Below are 19,647 nucleotides of genomic sequence, written 5' to 3' on the forward strand. Positions count from 1 at the left end.
TTTTTACCTGATAATGTTGTAATATACTGGTGAAAGCACCAATAAGCGTCAAAACATCTAAATATAGTAGTCACATCCCAAAAACCCATTTTCATAATACACTATCATACCTATTTCAATAATTTTAATAGACAATATCGACTGCACATTATCCATGAAAATTTTCATCATTATAATAAAATACGTTATCTTTACACTGAAATGTTTCCTTTTACTAGTTTTTTATTAGTGAAATGAATTAAAAATGAACTTAAAACTCAGAAAATTGAAGACAATAAACACTGTTTCCTTCATTTGCATGTCTGACTTTTTATGTAAATTTTCAATTATTAAGGTAATACATTTATAAATACTACTTGCGTCAAGTGTTGACCTTTTTAATATTTGCATCAACTTACCAAATCCGAATTAGATATTTCCATTGTTTATGTGATCTACAATCGTTTAAATTACAAATAGATCCAAAATATTAAACGAAAACACATATCATTCGATTCATACATTTTTACGTTTCCTGAAAAGATTATTTATTTCTTGCAGTGCATCCAATCCAGTCATTCCATCCAGTTCCAAAATCGATAACTGTGAGGAAGGTAGTGCTTTAGGCTGATACAGGAATAAGAGAATATTACGAAGTGCAGTTTTTTTCTGAAAAATGGTACAGGACAAGAGTAACAATTTGGAAAATGACCCATCAGTACAGTTTGGCAAACTTCTAACACATCCTCCAACGCCAGATGAAGAAATTGTTATTTCAGGTACTTACTTAATTTAAGACTTAAAACCTTAGAATCAATTCACTGCTTGGGTGAAATCAAGTACATGATTCTGCGTAAAGAAACATTCCACAATAAGTACTCATAATGTACCATCGTAAGAAAATTTCTAAAGAGGCCAATTACAGTATATAAAACTCTGCAGTTTGTCCAAACAGCAATGGCCCTGAAGATAGATGAAGGAAAGAAAAAAGGCTCACCCTATTGGCGTCCGTAAAATAATCCAGAAAAGGCCCGTAACAGTCAGTAATGTCTACTTACTTTTTACAGATTCTCCTTATTTATGCATAAATCTCATCAGCAGAATCGAGAGCTGAATCTTCAGTTTTTTACTATGGCTTTTCTAGTTCTAGCGATCTTTCGAGGTATTTTCTTTAATCCAGGGAGCATCCGTAACTATGCTTACCACATTCCACTTCATCATTCGTCCTATTGACTCTGAAAATCATAAAGAAATAGTAATTATGCGTCTCGAAATTGATCACACTATTTTACATGCGTTTACAGGATCATAAGTACGATAAGAGGAACATAGGATTATTTTGGATTCATAGATATGAAAAAAAACAAGGCCAGTTTGTCTGTTTTGTTTGATGTCTTTTGCACAATACATATACAGAATTTTCGCCATTTTCAATGCGTGATGCCGTATTACTTTTATTTTCAGCTCTGTTTTCATATTGTTTTTCATCTTCTCTCCTTTCTTTTTCCGCTGTTCCGCCCAGGGCATATTATAAGTGTTTAATTAACGCGTCCAAACTCTTAACGTCATAATTTACATTTCTGATTGTTGCCGCACGAGAACACCATTCGGAAAACAAAAACAAAACAAAAAATTCTAATCAAAAACAATGAAAAAAAAAAGAAAACAGTAATAAACGTTAAATGGTATCAAAAAGGTCCTTATCACGCGCTTTATCCAGATCCAAAGGCAAACTCTTTTCACTGCTTAATGAATAGGTTTTTCCTTTTCAAATTCTTTTCAAGGAAAAAGAATGTTTCTTGAAACGCTTCAGTATACCCGTGGTTTTATAATAGGAGATTCAGGCGTTATTCCATCATCACTCATTGTACGTCATAACTTAATACATTTTGATAAGTTAAATTTATCTAAGTTAAAATCGAATTTAGTTTTCGAACTTAACTGCGCCATGCGTACAAAGAATAAAAATTATTTTAAAACATTCTTAATTAGTTTGACAAATATATACATTTCTATACCACATCGGGTATAACCTTTTTTTTCCATTAGTCCCACAAAATTTGGGAAGAAAGTGAATTCTGGCCACTTCCTGTTGACGAGTAATGTGTTTAATCTTCTGTAGTTCTGCAGTTTTAGAGAATCCAAAGAAGCTACCTACAAGAAAAAACAATTTTAAATGAGAAAAATGATCATAATCACAAAAAGAAATGACAATAGAAGCTATACCCTGCAATTAAATTAATTAGATATTATCATTGATTGCTTCCACAATGGTACCAAAGAATCGACAAGTTTAAGTTCAATTTCCTAACACTTAGGGCAAAGAACTTTAATCTACTACATTTTAGTCATAATATAGCCTAGATTTTTACACTTTCTGAGTTATCCCATAATCCAATTATCTAACATATAAATTATATTTAAATGTCTATTGTAGTAGCTAAATAAATAGCTCATTAATTTAATTCCTTCATTGTAACCTAATTTCAATACCACAGGTATGTCAGGGGTATTTCCTTTATCGGAAAACATAGAAGAATACAAGGAAAATTTGCACAACAAAATTGAAATGATTTCCCCCGTTCCTCGGACTCATCCTGAAATGCCCACTGGCTTTGGGCTACTAAAGGAAAAAGACAAGTTTGATGCAGGTTTCTTTGGTAAGCTTTGGACATAAATAATAGAACGTAAGATACACTTTCGGCACTTTCAGATGTGCATAAGAGAGAAGCAACTCCTTTAAACATATTAGCCAAAGCTGTCCTTGAAAAATGCTACGAGTGCATTCTAGATGCTGGTGTAAATCCTTCGGACCTGGAAGGCTCTAATACCGGAGTCTTTATGGGAATATGTTTTTCGGAGTTCGAAATTCACTACTACTTGATGGAACACATCAAAGGAGGAAACACCATTATTGGGTTAGTTTAAAATAATTTTCGTTTTACACTGGCAAATCAAATTCCTTAAAATCTTAATATTTCTCATAGGAACAACAAAAGTACTATAATTAATAAAATTAGCAAATACTTCAAGCTGAAGGGACCTTCGCTTATTACTGACACAGCATGTAGTAGCGCGGGTTTTGCTTTGGAGAATGCTTTCAAAGCAATCAGAATGGGACAATGCGATTCGGCATTAGTTGCAGCCTCCAACTTCTTATTAGCTGGCGGATGTTCTCTTCAATTCGCCAGGTAAATACCATTGATGTTTTAATTAGAAATTAAACACTCCAAAAGTATGCAAATTCGTGGCAATATGCAGGATGTTAATTAAGTGCGTGCAGATACTTCAAGGGATGAATTTCTGACCGATTCCAATACAAAAAGTTCCTATTAATATAGGGTCGCAACGGCTCCGTTTAAGAGATGCAGAGTGTTTAAATTTTAATTTGGTTTACTGTGAATATTTTTAGACAGAGATGAATCAAAAGGACGAAATTTAATATTCGGGGGTTTTTTTGATGCACAACCCAAATGTTATCTTAGTTTTTTGATTACTGATAGAGAGCGCCACATGTGGGGTTTCATCGCATTTAAATTGGCCCTAATTTTTTTGCCCTACACTGAAGGTCATTGTTGTATTAAAGACATTATTGTACATTTAGTTTTATTTAAAAAAGTACTGTTGAAGAATATCTCTAGAAGCAACCGTTTTGGAGACAAATGGGCTTGTAATTAACATAAGTTTATAATAACGTTTCACTAAGAATTTAACGAAACCAAAGAAAATGACCGTACAACTTTAAATGGGACTAAATTGAGAATTATAACTGTATTTAAGAAAAATATGCATAAAAAAAAATTCAAACTGGTAAGATTGAAATATTTATCATTTTGATGTTGATCTCTATAGGTAGCCTCAACCCTAGATGAAGATTAATGTCACGGAGATACTGACCAATGTATGCCTTCTTCTGCCCGGCTTCCTTGAAATATATCTTTCCTGTATGTATCTAGCACTTCCAAAATTTACCCCTGAGTCAGCAACACTCTAAATATATTTTTATATGATTTTTACATTGTTAGTTATTTTTAATGGTCGTTGTATACCTTATAACAGAGAGATTGAGTATTGATATATTTCTTCTCAACTAGGTCTTAATACTACATGAAACTGTTACCTGTTATATCTCTGAGATGTTGAATTTTTTCATCAGATTGGGTGTCCTATCTGCAAATGGACAATGCAGGCCTTTCGATATTGATGGAGTCGGCTATGTAAGATCTGAAGCCACCTCTGTGATATTCCTCCAAAAAGCAAAAGATTGCAATAGGATCTATGCTAAATTGATTCATACTAAAACGAACTGTGATGGATTCAAGGAACAAGGCATTACCTATCCCAATGGAGCTGCTCAGTATGATCTACTTAAAGAGATTTATTTTGAAAGCGAAACAAATCCATCAAATATCAGTTACATCGAAGCTCATGGAACAGGTACGGATGCGTATTACTTATCTGAATGTTAGATCAAACTAATGCAAGTGGATGAATGAATTCGTTACAGGAACCGTGGTTGGTGATCCCGAAGAACTAAATGCTGTTGATAAGTTTTTCACCCCGGGAAGGAAAAATCCACTGCTGGTTGGATCTGTGAAATCTAGTATTGGACATTCAGAACCAACGGCTACATTATGTTCTATTATTAAGGTATGCGGACACACTTTGGAGCACTCGCGAAAATTATATTACCTTAATTTTATATGAATTAGTATACTTACAATAATTGTTACTTGTTTTTTTCTTTATAGCTCTTACTGTTTTTCAGATATTTAACTGAAATTTTAAGGCTTAAAATAATTTTGTGATGAACACGGTCCTCCCCTAATTGCAAAAATGTACTTCTTTCACTTCATACACATCTTTCCCTTGATTGAAAAAATGTACAGGTTGACTGCCACTGACCAGATGAAACTTTAATTCTAATTCACATTAAGAACTTCTCTGTCTTTGTCCCCGTTTTAGAACCATTTGCAAGAATTTCAAAGAAAAGCGTTATATTTTTAATAATATTTAATATTGGCAACCGAAATAATTAATAACCTTCATTCGTATTTAAAAAAGCTCTACATTCTTGAAAATGTTAATATAAATTAATTTTGTTTCAGGTAATTTTGGCTTTCGAAACGGGCATAATTTCGCCAAATATTAATTACAAAACTCCCAGAAAAAACTTATATGGTATTTTGGAGGGTCGCTTAAAAGTTGTAGATGAATGCATGCCTTTCCAAGACAATAACGGCTTAGCAGGTATATCAGCATCATAACCAGAGTAACAATTATTCTATTTCTTGCTTATAATATTATGAATCAGTAGTCACTGTAACTACACAAAATCTGTAATAATCCCTTAGACAACGTACCTCCCACCAACTAAACTAATACTTTCAACAGTAAACTCATTTTATAAGAGGATTTGAAATATTAACAACCACAAACAGTCATATCTAATTACTAATTAATAGTTAATTCATAATTTAAATTACTTTTAGGAATCAGCAGTTTTGGATTTGGAGGAAGCAACGCCCATGTGGTGCTTCAGAGATCATCAAAGTTAAAACACGATAATGGTAAACCGTCTGATAACTTACCACGATTAGTATGTATTAGTGGGCGTACTGAAGAAGCTCTGAATGTTCTGTTGGATGATATCGCAGAAAAGTTTGATGAAGAACACATCGCCCTTATACAAAATATATTTAGGTAAGGACCTGTCTAAGTTTTTTATTTTCAGTAATCAACATCAATCCGGATTATAATGGCTTGATCGTTCTGATAAATTGCTCTTCTTTTTCGGCTCCGTAAGAATATCAAAGTGTTGCGAAAATTTGTCCAAGTGGTTTTTGGAGGTAATGGACCTTACAATCCAAACCTTCCAGCATGCCTTGACCTGATTCGCCAAAATCTTCGGATATCTTTATAAAACATTCAACAAACATCCAGATAGATGATTCTACGTTATTCATTATATGCTTGAAATTTTTAATTATGTTTTAATGCATAATTTCTTGTTTATCTAAAACGCCACTTTTCCTTCGCGTAAGCTAAATGAAATTTCTTTTTGAAGCGACTTTTCCTATTTCTGTATACAAAATTGTATCATATGCAGACACTCATCTAGTTTTTCACTGAATATTCTCACTGAGCACATCCAGAGCCTATTCATTTAAAGCCCCATGCATTTCTTTACTCAAAAAATAAAGTGTTGAGGTGTTGTGTCGAATGTCTTTCGCAAGTCGAAGCATGGAATATGGTAGATCCAGTAGAGCATACGTTCAAGCTATTTAGCTCATTGCATAAATAGCTTTCTCTAAATCCACGAGATGGGTACCTCCAAATTAACAGCAATCCGGACTAAAACCAAAAAGCTCCTCAGGAGCTTCTCGCAATCTGCTGCATTGCATCTATCCTAGATTCTATACAGTCATGTTTTGATGAAAATCAATATTTATTTTGAATTTCAGGAAACCAATTCGTAATCATTTATATCGAGGATACATAATAGTATCGAAAGCCGGAGTACTAAAAAAGTCCATAAATCAGTTTGTTGGCGTCAAAACGTTCAATTTATATTTTGGAAGCTTATCAAATATACATGGAAACTTACTACTAGAGCTTTTAAACCTACCATTACTGACAACGTTTAAGAGCAGGTAATCGTATGGTATATGGTCTATTAACTTAATTGTGTTTCATCTATTTGTGATTTTCCTAGATTGAGCGAATTTTTCCAAAAAAAGCAGCTGAATTTCCACACCCTAATTGCAAGCATGGACGCAAATACCGCTCAGTTATTCATTAATTTGCTTTCACACGTAACAATATCTGAGTTACTGAAGCAATTAGATCTTAAGCCTGATAGTGTAACTGCTAATTCTATTGGTAACCTTGCGAAGAGTTATTTTGAGGGTACCCTTAGCTTGAACCAATATTTGGAGTGCACCTCTGTTATTGCAACATTGGTTGAAGATGAAATGAAGCAAAAAAGCTCCAATAGAATCATGATCGAACAATTGATACAACACAGTAATACAATACAACTATTACTGACTTCGCATATTTTACTCATTCAAAATTTTAGAAGCCAAACTTCTCTCAGAGTTCAAAACAATCTTGCGTCCTGATGGCAAGCTCAACGGATACAGTTCAGATTATACTACTAAAGATTCTCCAGAAGAACTTCTGGACAAAATACTCGCTCCTCAAGAATCAACAATTTCCTTCTTGAAGAAACGCTCAGTGATGTTGGTTATCGGAAAGAAACCTGTATTTCTCAAGAAAAAACATGAAAATTACATTAAGAGTTTGACAGAACAAGAAGATCTGACTGGAATTCTGCAAGTTATTGGATGGTAATTAGAACAATGCTCTACGTGATTTACGTGTCTGACTGTAATTTCTACATTGAACAGGTTGTTTGAACATGGGCAGCAGCCCCAAATTCAACATTTGTACCCCAAAGTACAATTTCCAGTGAGCCGTGGAACTCCAATGATAAGTCCCAAACTCAAATGGAAACACGATTTTCAATATTTCATTCCAAGTTTCGGTTACAATTTGAGAAATTTTGAGATCAGCAAGTTCCAGATCAATATAGACAAAGAGGAATGGGCTAACCTAGATGGACATGTTATAGATGGTAAGAACTTAATTCGAATAAAGTACTTTATTCAGAACTTTTTCCATTGAGATTTATTTAAATATCAATCATGTAAATATTTCGATAATTACATGCGCGTGCAACACACCGAAAAATTTTGTGCAGATGAACATATATAAATATAGGAAAAGTTAGTGATAGCCATGAAAGGGTTCGAAGGTTCAGTAGCTGGAAATTGAAAGAAGATGTTGAGTAATTGTTAAGACGCATATTTCTACTTATCGGATTCATCGGGCATGTGTGGGAAGAAAGTATGTTTACACATCATGCTGCGCATGCCCTAAAATATAAAGACATACAGGTGTAGCCAACATAAAATTGAAAGGAAAAGAAAGGGGAAGCGCAAATAGGTATCAGCTCAGTTTTAGCTACCCTCTTTTTTTCTTGCATCCTTGACTAATGCACATGTGGTTATGTTTTGGACATGCGTAGCATAATGTTTATACATACTCTTTTCATATATATGCCTGACGAAGCCAATAAGTAGAAACTTGTGTCGCCGGGTTGCCCAACATCCCCTCTCCATTTCTATTTGAACGCTTCATTCCTTTTGCAAATCAAATGGCATATAACAATGAATAAAAATAATTATAAGGATAATATGATGTGGATCTACTAGTATATAGTATACTAGTTCCATTTCTTTTCTATCATAATTATTTCATATTCGGAGTATAAAAAACATTTAAATGAGAAAAACTCCTTGGGAATTAGCACTCATCACTCTACTCAAAGGTTATCACATTGTTCTTTAATATTATTAATATTTTTCTTGTTATTATGTTGGTGAGTTGTTGCATTTTTGCATGTGCTCAATAATTACCAACACAACTTATCAATAACATTCCTACTTACCATGAATCAGTGTATATATAAACTTTCTCTTTCAGGTAGAATCCTTTTCCCTGCAACAAGCTACATATTCCTTGCATGGACTGCATTCTCTAATATAAAGTGCATTAACATGAATGTTCACAAGGTCATATTCCACAATTGCAAATTTATAAGAGCATGTCAATTGAACAAGAACGCTTACCTTAAATTAGAAGTCATAATGCATCAATACAGCGGACGGTTTGAAATTTTAGGTAAGTGATGCTTTTCAGCTACAACGATCTACTACATGAAACATCTGTTTTAGAAAATGATATTCCGGTAATGATCGGGCGTATTGCCACTTATAACGATAAAATTGATCAATTGACTAATGTTGCTAGAGGTGTTGCTACTCCCAAGGACAATGATCTCTTGGAAAACCGGGATATCTATAAGATCCTTCGGCTCAGGGGCTACAACTACAAGTACATTATTGTATAATTAAGTATGATCATTTCAAAAAAAAACCTCAAGAGGCGTTGAAATATCAAGGGCATATTTTGGCTAAATGCATCAGTTGTTACGTATTTATCAGATAGTTGATAGTAAATAGAAAATGGCCTAATCAACGTCCTACGTTTATACTTTACAACATTTGCCTTGCTTCAAGGTTTTTTTAATGATCATCAGTAATTAGCGAACATTCTGATAAGCAAAAATATCTAATATTAATCTTCAGGGGAGTGTTTAAAAGCATAACTAAAAGCAACAAATCTGCTACTTATGGAAAAATAAAATGGATCGACAACTGGTTCGCATTTATGGACAATATGCTTCAAATGAAAATTTTGGGAGAAGATACGAACCTACTTTACGTGCCGACTGGAATTAGAAAGATTATTATAGATCCGATAAGTCATCTAGAAGAAATAAGCAAGTTACGCCAAGGTGAGGAGGATATACCAGTTGACGTGCCTGTATATGTTGATTATAGATCGGATGTAATAAGGTGAGTGTCGAAGATTATTTTTATTTTTATTTAGTATTTCTCAAGCCTTAAAAATAATAATTTCATTTTAGGTCTGGGGGAATCGAGATAGGTACTCTTCTGGCATCATCCATACCTCGAAAGAAAATAACAGCAGTACCCGTATTGGAAAAGTATAATTTTGTTCCCAACGACTGCAAATTACCACTAGAAGCCGCTATTCGGGTGTTTATTCAAATCGCTTTGGAAAATCACTGTGGGTACAAAGTCAGTGCAGTGGAATTCATTGATGACTCTTCTGATAAAAACGTTTCACCAATTGGTTGGTACCCAGTAACACCTTGATTTTTTTACGCGTATTGTTGCTTGATAATTTGCTTTAGCACCTATAATAAATACCGCCCTGGCAGACCAACCACTAGTACACTCTAATGTGATGATATTAAGTGATCAGAAAATTGATACTGACGTTCAAGTGGAAAAGAAGAAACTGAAAGAAGTAAATGACATCACTGTTGCAATTGCCAGTCATGTTTTAAGCCGAAATACTGTAAGTATTCCGTATATACCTTTTTTTGATAATGATGATGGTCTTTTCACAAATCAGTTATAAGAACATTATTTTTAAAAAAATAGAAGATGTGATAAATCAGCAGACTTCAATTATTCTCAATCTTTAGTCTTTATCTATGGCTTTTCACCTCACTCACTTTTCTAACGGTCCACTTATCTTGACTGAAAATCCATTCATTACCTTCTATACCGCTTCATATTACAGCGAGTGGTCATCATGTTAGGTCACTTGTTCCTAATGTGTGCGATCTATTCATAATCTTCTGCTGCATGGCGTTTAAATATTTTAACTGACCCATGGAAGCGAACGTCAATTCACAGCACAGAAGAAAAGTGGGTTCTGGAAAGAATAGTTTCACACTGATTAATAAGTTTCAGTTTTGTGATTCAGTTAGACCGACGTGAATCAATATTCTCGACACGCTCTACCAAAAACATTATTCATAAGAAATCTGGACCAACTTTAATCTAAGTTATAAGAAACAGTTTCGAAAACTTGTAGTGATTAGTATTTGTTTTTTCTGTCTTATTTCAATCTTTGAAATATCTCGTCGACATTTTATTTTATTCAAAGCGCTAACGAAGTACGTATTGGCGTTTACTTTTTTTGATTTTTTAGCTCTCACTGGAATATTGTTCTATAAAGTGACTTCGACAATAATATATACTTTCTATTCACAAATTTACACGGAGATTATTTTAGATTCTGCAAGAAGCTATAAGTGCTACTAAGGAAAATGGATTCATCATTACCAGAGAACCACTCTCCCTGGACCCATCGAAAACAAATATAAACAATATGCATACAATTTCCATAATTGAAACTGACTTGGAGAAACTCGTATTCTTAAGGAAAACTTCTAATAAACTAAACAATAAGCAACGGGTGTTCATAAATGTAGATGATAAAGCAGAGAACTTCAAGTGGCTCCATCAATTGCAAGAAGAAATTAATAATAACCGGGATATCATTCTTTGGAGTCAAAGTCAACCATTAAATGGTTTAATTGGTACGTACTAAAGGCCGTCTAATGACACAATAAAATGTTAAGTACTTTTAACATTTGCTTAATTTTGTGGACACAATTGGATTATGGAAAAATCAAGTCCATCGGGAAAATTTTATATCTTCCGTCCTTAACCTTTAATCCGCCATCTCAATTTTCTTTTAAAAATCACATTTGGAATATTCAATTTACAAAAAACAAAACTACCATTTTTCTCAGAAATATTCATGTTTTGTTAAGAACTTCTTCCCAATAAAAACTAAAGATCTCTTTTGTTTGTATAGGTATTATATAATGTTTCTAGAATTTCACAGAAATATAATTGTGTTCCAGGCTTGATAAATTGCATTAGAAGAGAACCAGATTCTCAAAATGTGCGAGCCCTCTTTATAGTTGATGACGCCCCTGCATTTAACCCTGATTTGCCATTTTATAAACTTCAGTTGGATAAAGAGCTGGGCCTTAATATTTTCATGAATGGCTCTTGGGGAACTTACAGGCACTTTTTATTGAGTAAGAAAAAGATATTTTTTTAACAAAATCACTGTCCATTCAATTTTTTTTTCATTACAAAATATGTTCATATTTTCCCACAGAAAATCTTGATGAAATTGAGAATGAGCATTGCTATGTCACTAGTACTGTTCGTGGAGACTTGTCAAGTATTAAGTGGATCGAGGGATCATTATCACGAAAAACAGTACCAGAGGATGACTTAGTAGAGGTATTTCTAATTAAAATAAGATGACATTTGCTAATTTCTCATTTTATCATTAAGGTGTATTACTCTTCCTTGAACTTCAGAGATGTTATGATTGCCTCAGGGAGGATTAACGTTGATGTTATCACAAAGTACAGACGAAAACAGGAATGCGTTCAAGGATTCGAATATTCAGGAAAAACCGCCAGGTGAGGGCATCTAAGAGAAAAGTGAGGCAAATTAAAATCATAAAAAATTTAATTTTCAGTGGAAAGAAAGTAATGGGCATGCTTCCCCAAGGAACTCTAGCCACTCTGGTCTCAACTGACAAAGCCCTTTTGTGGGATGTGCCAGCATCGTGGTCTCTCAAGGACGCAGCAACTGTTCCAGTAGTATATGGAACTTGTCTTTACGCTTTAGTAGTGGTATGTTTTTTCTTGCGATTTTGAGAAATCAGTTTAAAGTGGAATTAATTACTTTTTAGGTGGGAAAAATCAAACCTACTGACTCAGTACTTATCCACTCAGGAACAGGTGGTATTGGGCAAGCGGCAATTAATCTTTGTTTGGGAATGGGTTGCACAGTATTTACTACTGTAGGCACTCAAGAGAAACATAACTACATCAAAAATAAATTTCCCCAGATAAATGGTAAGTAATTTTTTATCGCTTTAAAATCATTTTTTGTAATTTTGTCAAAAAGTCACAATATTCTTAATCAAAGCAAGTTGTGCTGGAACCGAGATTCTCTTGTTTGTAGTATAACCAAAATTGGTTATTGTATTTACTCTATTTTGCCGTGCAATCTGATGAAACAGTTCGTTAATAGTAAATATAAGTAAAAGTAGTAAATATGCTTAGATAAAGAGAATTGTGAAAATCGTCTAACCAAAAATCTGAGTGTGCCCTATTGATTATGGAGGTTTATTGAAATAATTGGGAATATGGCTTAAAGCTCTCCGGAAACAACTGTAGCTAAGACTCCGACTACATGCAGCGATTCAGTATTTTCCGTTTCCTGCACGTATTCTCATTAAATAGCGTGTAACTTGCATGTTTTGGAGGTGAGATCAAGGAACACGGCTCACTCTAAGTTTTAATTAGGCGATTCTTTCGGTCTCGGTCTCAAAGTGAACCTCGCGATGCCTTAAAATCTCTCCAGATTAAAGAAATATTAAAATTTCCTACTTCCTTTTTTCAACTCGACGGATTTAAAATCATTTCGAGGTACCGTAGAAGAAATACAATAAATAGATAATCGATATAGAAGATGTGATGAATATTCGGCGACAAAAATTCTGTTCAAGACCTTGACTGACTCAAAATTCTCTACAGGTATTTCCAAATTAGATGTAGGAAATTCTAAAGTAAAAGAAAAAAATGTAATAAACAATTACACAACAATTTTTAAGAAGGATCGGTTAATTCATCTGAACGAAGTCCTCCCCTTAGATTTCAATTCAAGAATTATCTGGTGTATGCAGACACTTCTACTGTATAGTACAATTACTTTTCATCACAAGAACAAAACTTGAAATTTTTACGTGACATTTTCATTTTCAGAAAAGCATATCGGCAATTCAAGAGACCTTAGTTTCGAACAAATGATCATGGAAGAAACCAATGGCAATGGAGTAGATATAATCTTAAACTCTCTGGCAGAAGAAAAGTTGTTTGCTTCTGTAAGATGTCTATCCCAGAACGGAAAATTCCTGGAAATTGGGAAGTTTGACTTAGCCAACGACAACAGACTTGACCTTCTTTCGTTCAGACAAGGTGGAAGTTATCATGGAATTATGCTGGATAAGCTATTTACTGAAAGCGATTCTGTTAAAATGGAGTTCAATGGGTTAGTCCAGAAATATATTGATTCAGGTTTGTCAGTAGTACAGTATAAGTGGTGTTTTCATAATCTTGTTTCGTTTTCAAAGGAGCAATTAAACCACTAAACTCGACAGTCTTTGGTACGACTGAAGTAGAACAGGCCTTCCGATTTATGACCACAGGGAAACATATGGGAAAAGTCTTAGTGGAGATAAGAAACGAAGATCTGAAACAACATATATCCACATTGGTGGGACTGCCCAGGTACTTACATTTACATATTCTCCAGCACATTCTACCAAAGAATCTGCAAATTTTTAGGTACTACTGTGATCCATCAAAAACTTATATTATATGTGGGGGTCTTGGCGGCTTCGGTCTAGAATTAGCTGATTGGCTGATACTCAGGGGAGCCAAGAATTTAGTACTTACTTCACGAAAAGGAATAACTACAGGATACCAAAGCTATAGGATTTCGTAAGTAGTAGCTCCTATAACCATAATCTTAAACTCAAGATATTGCTTTAGAATATGGCAAAGCTACGGCTGCAACATAAAAATATCCACACAAGACATAACGATAAGAAGAGGCTGTGAAGCTTTAATTAAGGAAGCCAACTCTATTGCTCCAGTTAAAGCTATTTTCAACTTAGCTGTGGTCTTGCGTGATGCCATTTTGTCAAACCAAACAGAAGAATCCTTTCAAACATCATTTAGACCTAAAGCTCATGCTACCCAGTATTTGGACGAAGTCACGAGGAAACTTTGTCCCGAAATCACGTAAAATTTCTTTTCTTTAGATCAAAATGAAATGCATAAAATCCTTTCTTTGTCACAGAGATTTCGTAATATTTTCGTCAGTGTCTTGTGGAAGAGGAAATGCTGGTCAGACGAATTATGGTATGTCTAATTCCGTAATGGAAAGGATATGTGAAAAGAGGCACCGAGAAGGATATCCTGCTTTAGCGATACAATGGGGAGCCATTGGGGATGTAAGTTAGAGAGACTTGACTTCGGCCCTTTCATGTTAAAGTAGAGATATCTATTGACACGCATACCAAATATTAATCTGAGTTTAACCATTTTCGAGATGTTTTCAATTAATATAATAAAAAGTATTGAAAAAGCCCTTAAAAATACAAATGAAGAAGTTAAATGGCAAAAAGAGGTCCGAAAAACCGGTGTTTCACCGTAACTACTCCTGTTCAAGCTATTCCGGAAATTTTTGAGACTGATTCAAATGAAGATACAAAATACTTATTTCGTACCAAATTTTCATATGCTTAAATTTTGTTTTTGGTAAAAAAAAATAAACATATTCGTATTGAAATTTTCTATGTAGGCCATCAGTGGCGCATACGCTCTCACGGTGGTAATATCTGGCATTTTTTTAAAAATGCCCATGAATAAAAAAAATTATTTTATTCAAAAAAGACTGCATTGCATGAAGTTACTTCCTGAGACTAATTTATGAACACAAGAATGACATGAACTATTAAAACAAAGACATGATTAAGGGCTAAAGTTAAGGGGACCATCATAACATCACATTCTAAGAACGAAGACATCACATTATGTCTTCACTATAAGAAACACGGTTGTTTGAAATACTGAGAAGAATAGCAAGAATGGGCAGAATTTTTTATTCAATTTATGCGTTTTAAGGTTGGATTGGTAGCCGAATTACAAGAAGATCATGTCGAACTGGAAATAGGTGGCACTTTGCAACAAAGCATATCAAGCTGCCTTCAAGTTATGGACATACTATTACGACAACATGATGCGGTCATTGTATCCAGCATGGTAGTAGCAGAAAAGAAGACATCCGATTCATCTAAAAATATAATGAAAGTAATTGGGGAACTTCTAGGTAAAGATCCTTTAAGCAACAAAAAAAATGTATTTCTACATTATTATATATTTTCTTTTTCTAGGTATAAGAGACTTGAAATCCGTAAGTCTACATTCAACTCTAGCTGAGCTTGGAATGGACTCGATGAATGGAGTCGAAGTTAAGCAAACGTTAGAAAGGGAATATAATATATTTTTGTCGCCAAATGAGATTAGAGGAATCACCTTAGCAAAGTAAATGAATAACACTCATTACACTTATTTGTTAATTGTAATATAGGATATTAACGTATTAATGATTTGTTTAGGATACAAGAGCTTCAAGAAACCAGTAATACGGAAGACGCAAATCACAATCAGGATGACGCACTAAATTGGGTCAGTATTATAAAGACCCTAATTAACACTAACGAGCAAACCTCCTGCGTGGTGAAATTGAAAACTAAACCAACAACACAAGACAAGAGTAAGCTACCCAAGATCATAGTTTTCCCTGGTAAGTAAAACTTAATTATTATTAAATAATTACTATTCTCGTATGTTAATGTGACAACACACAATTGAAGCGTTTATATGAAAAATAACATATGTCCGAAAAGGTAAATATTGGAGAAATTATTATTTTTAACCTAAACCGCGCGGACATCAATGCCTTTTCTGAAACCTACTATATTTGCCCGATACATTTCTCTGGACTACTGATATTTTCGCGTTTTTCAGTAGGCTAGAGATATGCTTTAAAATGGGCCTTATGTACAGGGTCATTGGTTATATTTTCACTACCCACCTAGAGGTTTTCCTTTTAATCTGAAAAGAAAAAGTTAAATACAAAAGTTGTAAATAATCATATGTAGTTTATTTCTATATATGTATATATATACATTATACAAGATGTTCGAGAAATGCGTGGCATGCCAAACTTTTTTTTTAATGGAACACCCTGTATATTATTGCATTTTTGGATTGTATGCCAAATTCAATGACTTTTCCATATAGTATACCCTATGTCGAAAATTTACCATTTTTGAATAAGCGATGGTCGAATATAAAAAAATCATTTGCATTGAACGTTTGCTTAATTACTTGTTTCTTAGTTAGCCGAATTTATTCGAATCTCAAGTAAAAGTTTTGTTCGAATTTGGAGGAATATTGAATTTAAGTTTGTACCTCGAGTTCCACTCTAAATCTACCCAAAAAAGGAAAACAGGGAAAATGAGCAGAATTTGATTTCTGCTCATTTTGTTCTAGTTGACCAATCAGAACACAAATTAGGTAATTTCCCACGAATTTGGGATTTTTAAGTTTAATGAAAAAAAAACCGACCTTAAAAGGTTTTTGCAATTAATGTCTTAATACATGTGACTCTACGAAGGGCCAGATTACTGATAAAGACTGATGAGTGGCGACAGAGTCACGGTGTGTTAAGAGTACTCGGGAATATTTTTACCTAATGGTTCTCACGGTCAAACCAGAATATCAGTCAAGTTGAGCGATTTATGTATATTGGTTATCGGTTAGATTTTAATGAGGCATAACAGGTGATTTGGATGGGTATCCAACAATGGTGTGAATTTGATGGTCGTACTCTTTTATTCAAAAATGGTAAGTTTTCGACATAGGGTATACTATACGAAAAAGTAATTTAATTTAGCATACAATCTAAAAATGCAATAATATACAGGGTGTTCCATTTAAAAAAATATAAGTTTGGCATGCCACGCATTTCTCGAACATCCTGTATAATGTATATATATATATATATATATATATATATATAAATAAACTACATACATATGATTATCTACAACTTTTGTATTTAACTTTATCTTCTCAGATTAAAAGGAAAACCTCTAGGTGGATGGTGAAAATATAACCAATGACCCTGTACATTTACATAAAACTTATTTTTGCATAAAATGGACATGTGTTATTTTTCCAATAAACGCTTCAATTATGAATTACAGGTATTGAAGGAGTGTGTTTCTTACTGGAAGAACTGACACAGTTGTTAGAAGTTCAAGCTTTCGGTATTAACTACATTTCTAAAATGCAAGGAGACACCTATCCTAAAATGGCCGACGTTTTACTTCCGGTAAGTACTCATACTCTACCTATTTATTTAAACAAACTAACAGGGTAATTGGTAAGCAGTGTAATATATCATAGAATTGTAGATGGAGAACGTTATACACATACAAGGTATTAATTAAGAATTAAGACAAATTTTAAAGAATGTTAATACAAAAACTCGTATTAACCTGGGTCCGCAGTGGCTAAGTTCACGAGATACAGGTTATTCAAATTAAAACTTTTAATTTCATTTTTTAATTAGACTCTTGGACATTAATTCAGTATTATAACTAATTTTTGCATACCGGCAAAGTTGATGATAAAAAACTTAAATATTTTATTTTTGTGTACCAAAAAAGAGCGCTGCATACTGTGATCTGAAAAACGATGAAACGATGTACATATTTACATTATATTTATTCATCTATTTACTATTCAGTGTATTTTAAAAATCCGAGAATTTTCGTTATAACCTGAATTTTATCTGTATTTTTTAATGTAAATTTTTTAATAACAAATTGTGTGTTAAATTATAAATTACTTACTGTTTGTTCTTTAATTTAGCATGTGCTCAGACTTCTGTCCCCTAATGAGCCTTTCCATATCTTGGCTCACTCAGTGGGAGCAGTGGTGGCTTTGGAAATTGTTGATAGACTAGAAAAAAAAGGTTACGTAGGCACGATTACCTTTTTAGACGGTTCACCTGCCTTATTAAATGATTCGTATAACCGTCTTTTCAACAACAGGGACGAACTATTCCTTGCAACTATCCTAAGAACAAGATTAAATGAGGAGGATACACAAAAAGCAATGGTAGATATTTGGCATTAAATGATAATTATAAGTATAAATACATAAATATAAATAATTTATAAAATAAATGATAATATAATATAAGTCAGGATTAAAATATATCAAAAACACCTTAATCACTTGCTAAAAGAAATGTATGTCAATCAGGCAATACGCAGTTGTTCTTAATTCAGCAGTCAACATTTATTATAATACCTGTTTTATTCTTCTGAGATTATTGTCTTAGGACTATAATATATTCGATTAGTAGTCACAAGACCGTATCCCTCTTCAAAGAAATGTACCATAATAAACCACACTCAATAATTATATAACATACCTGATTTAGGCAAAATTTAAGACCATCATATATCTAAAATAACACGGAATTATGCATAGAAATTTGTTCAATTGCATTCTTTAAGTAGGTATATTACATCACTACCTGCAATTTTTTTAGGTGGAAATATTTAAAGGTGCCACTCTGGACGACAAGCTTGAAATCTTGGTGAAACATATGAAAACAGATGAAAGCCTAACAAGATCTTTCATTATCACCTCTACCTTAGCAACTTTGCAACGAATTAAAGCATTAAATTACACACCTTGCTATGGAAAATTAAAATCTAAGCCGTTCTTGGCCAAAGCGAAAATCTTGTCCTTTAAAAGCGATGCAGAAGATTATGAGTTGGGACAATACTTTGAGAAGGACTTGGATTTCAAGGTAAAAAAGTTATAATATCAAGTTCAGTTCCTATGCTCATTGAAATGATTAGACCATAAACTCGGTTATTACAATTTTTTTAGATTGTTCCATCTCTGTACACCAGTCTTATAGAGCATTAAACTCAATATATGTCAAGTGAATTGAATAATTTAATATATTTTTTTTAGGTATTTGATGGGAGTCACACTACCCTGTTACAGAACCAGGAATTGGCAGACACAATCATGAACAACCTCTTAACCACTAATAGATTTTTAGGAAATCAGTGACGCTTTCCTACTTTCGTTATAGATTTGGATCTAAAATGTAATAAAATTTAAAAATCGAAAAAATGATTTTATTACCTCATCACTTATAAGGTTTAATTTTCATTTTAATGAGATTCTTACGGTAATTAGGAAATCATGGACATTTTGATAAACAAACGCGAAAATTTCAATGAAATTTCTAAAATATTCAATATTGCAAAGACTTACCTTTCAAATTTTCAGTTAATAATATTTTTTCCTAATTACCCTCAACTTTTGTCGGTACAGGTAAAATTGCATTCCTATGTACCTCCCGATTACAATTATCCAACTATTCTCTCAATACTAATAATTGTCATCAGATGATCAATTTTCCTTATTATGGCGATAAACTTACTTCTAAGCATTTATTT

General features: G+C 33.3%; 1 protein-coding gene across 2 annotated transcripts; it reads left to right on the forward strand.

Annotated features, from left to right (window-relative positions):
• The first annotated feature begins 540 nt into the window (after nt 1–540).
• Nucleotides 541–19,308, forward strand: LOC136412680 (fatty acid synthase-like). 2 transcript variants are annotated; one of them, XM_066395825.1, is made up of 35 exons: nt 542–758; nt 2,478–2,639; nt 2,693–2,897; nt 2,967–3,170; nt 4,136–4,416; nt 4,487–4,629; nt 5,088–5,229; nt 5,472–5,682; nt 6,444–6,632; nt 6,695–7,005; nt 7,061–7,331; nt 7,392–7,618; nt 8,530–8,727; nt 8,781–8,940; nt 9,195–9,464; nt 9,536–9,765; nt 9,827–9,993; nt 10,720–11,026; nt 11,357–11,536; nt 11,620–11,747; nt 11,802–11,932; nt 11,992–12,148; nt 12,208–12,373; nt 13,286–13,597; nt 13,654–13,810; nt 13,868–14,023; nt 14,075–14,326; nt 14,385–14,538; nt 15,212–15,416; nt 15,481–15,631; nt 15,706–15,893; nt 17,362–17,489; nt 18,032–18,280; nt 18,720–18,983; nt 19,154–19,308. In XM_066395825.1, exons 1-35 carry the CDS (start codon nt 656–658, stop codon nt 19,253–19,255), a joined length of 6,861 nt encoding a protein of 2,286 aa, XP_066251922.1. In that variant the 5' UTR covers nt 542–655; the 3' UTR covers nt 19,256–19,308. The 2 variants fall into 2 exon arrangements, with proteins under 2 accessions (XP_066251921.1, XP_066251922.1); XM_066395824.1 differs by having other exon boundaries at nt 541–758; nt 13,654–14,023.
• The last annotated feature ends 339 nt before the right edge of the window (nt 19,309–19,647 follow it).

The sequence above is a fragment of the Euwallacea similis genome, chromosome 12 (genome assembly GCF_039881205.1).
Source record: "Euwallacea similis isolate ESF13 chromosome 12, ESF131.1, whole genome shotgun sequence".
NCBI classification, from domain to species: domain Eukaryota; kingdom Metazoa; phylum Arthropoda; class Insecta; order Coleoptera; family Curculionidae; genus Euwallacea; species Euwallacea similis.

Excerpts from the sequence above, each read along its gene's own strand:
- LOC136412680 (XM_066395824.1), top strand. The coding sequence starts at position 656 with ATGGTACAGGACAAGAGTAACAATTTGGAAAATGACCCATCAGTACAG. Across the intron at positions 6,633-6,694 it reads CTGACAACGTTTAAGAGCAG|ATTGAGCGAATTTTTCCAAA; the intron begins GTAATCGTATGG and ends TGATTTTCCTAG. Across the intron at positions 18,281-18,719 it reads AGGATACACAAAAAGCAATG|GTGGAAATATTTAAAGGTGC; the intron begins GTAGATATTTGG and ends CAATTTTTTTAG.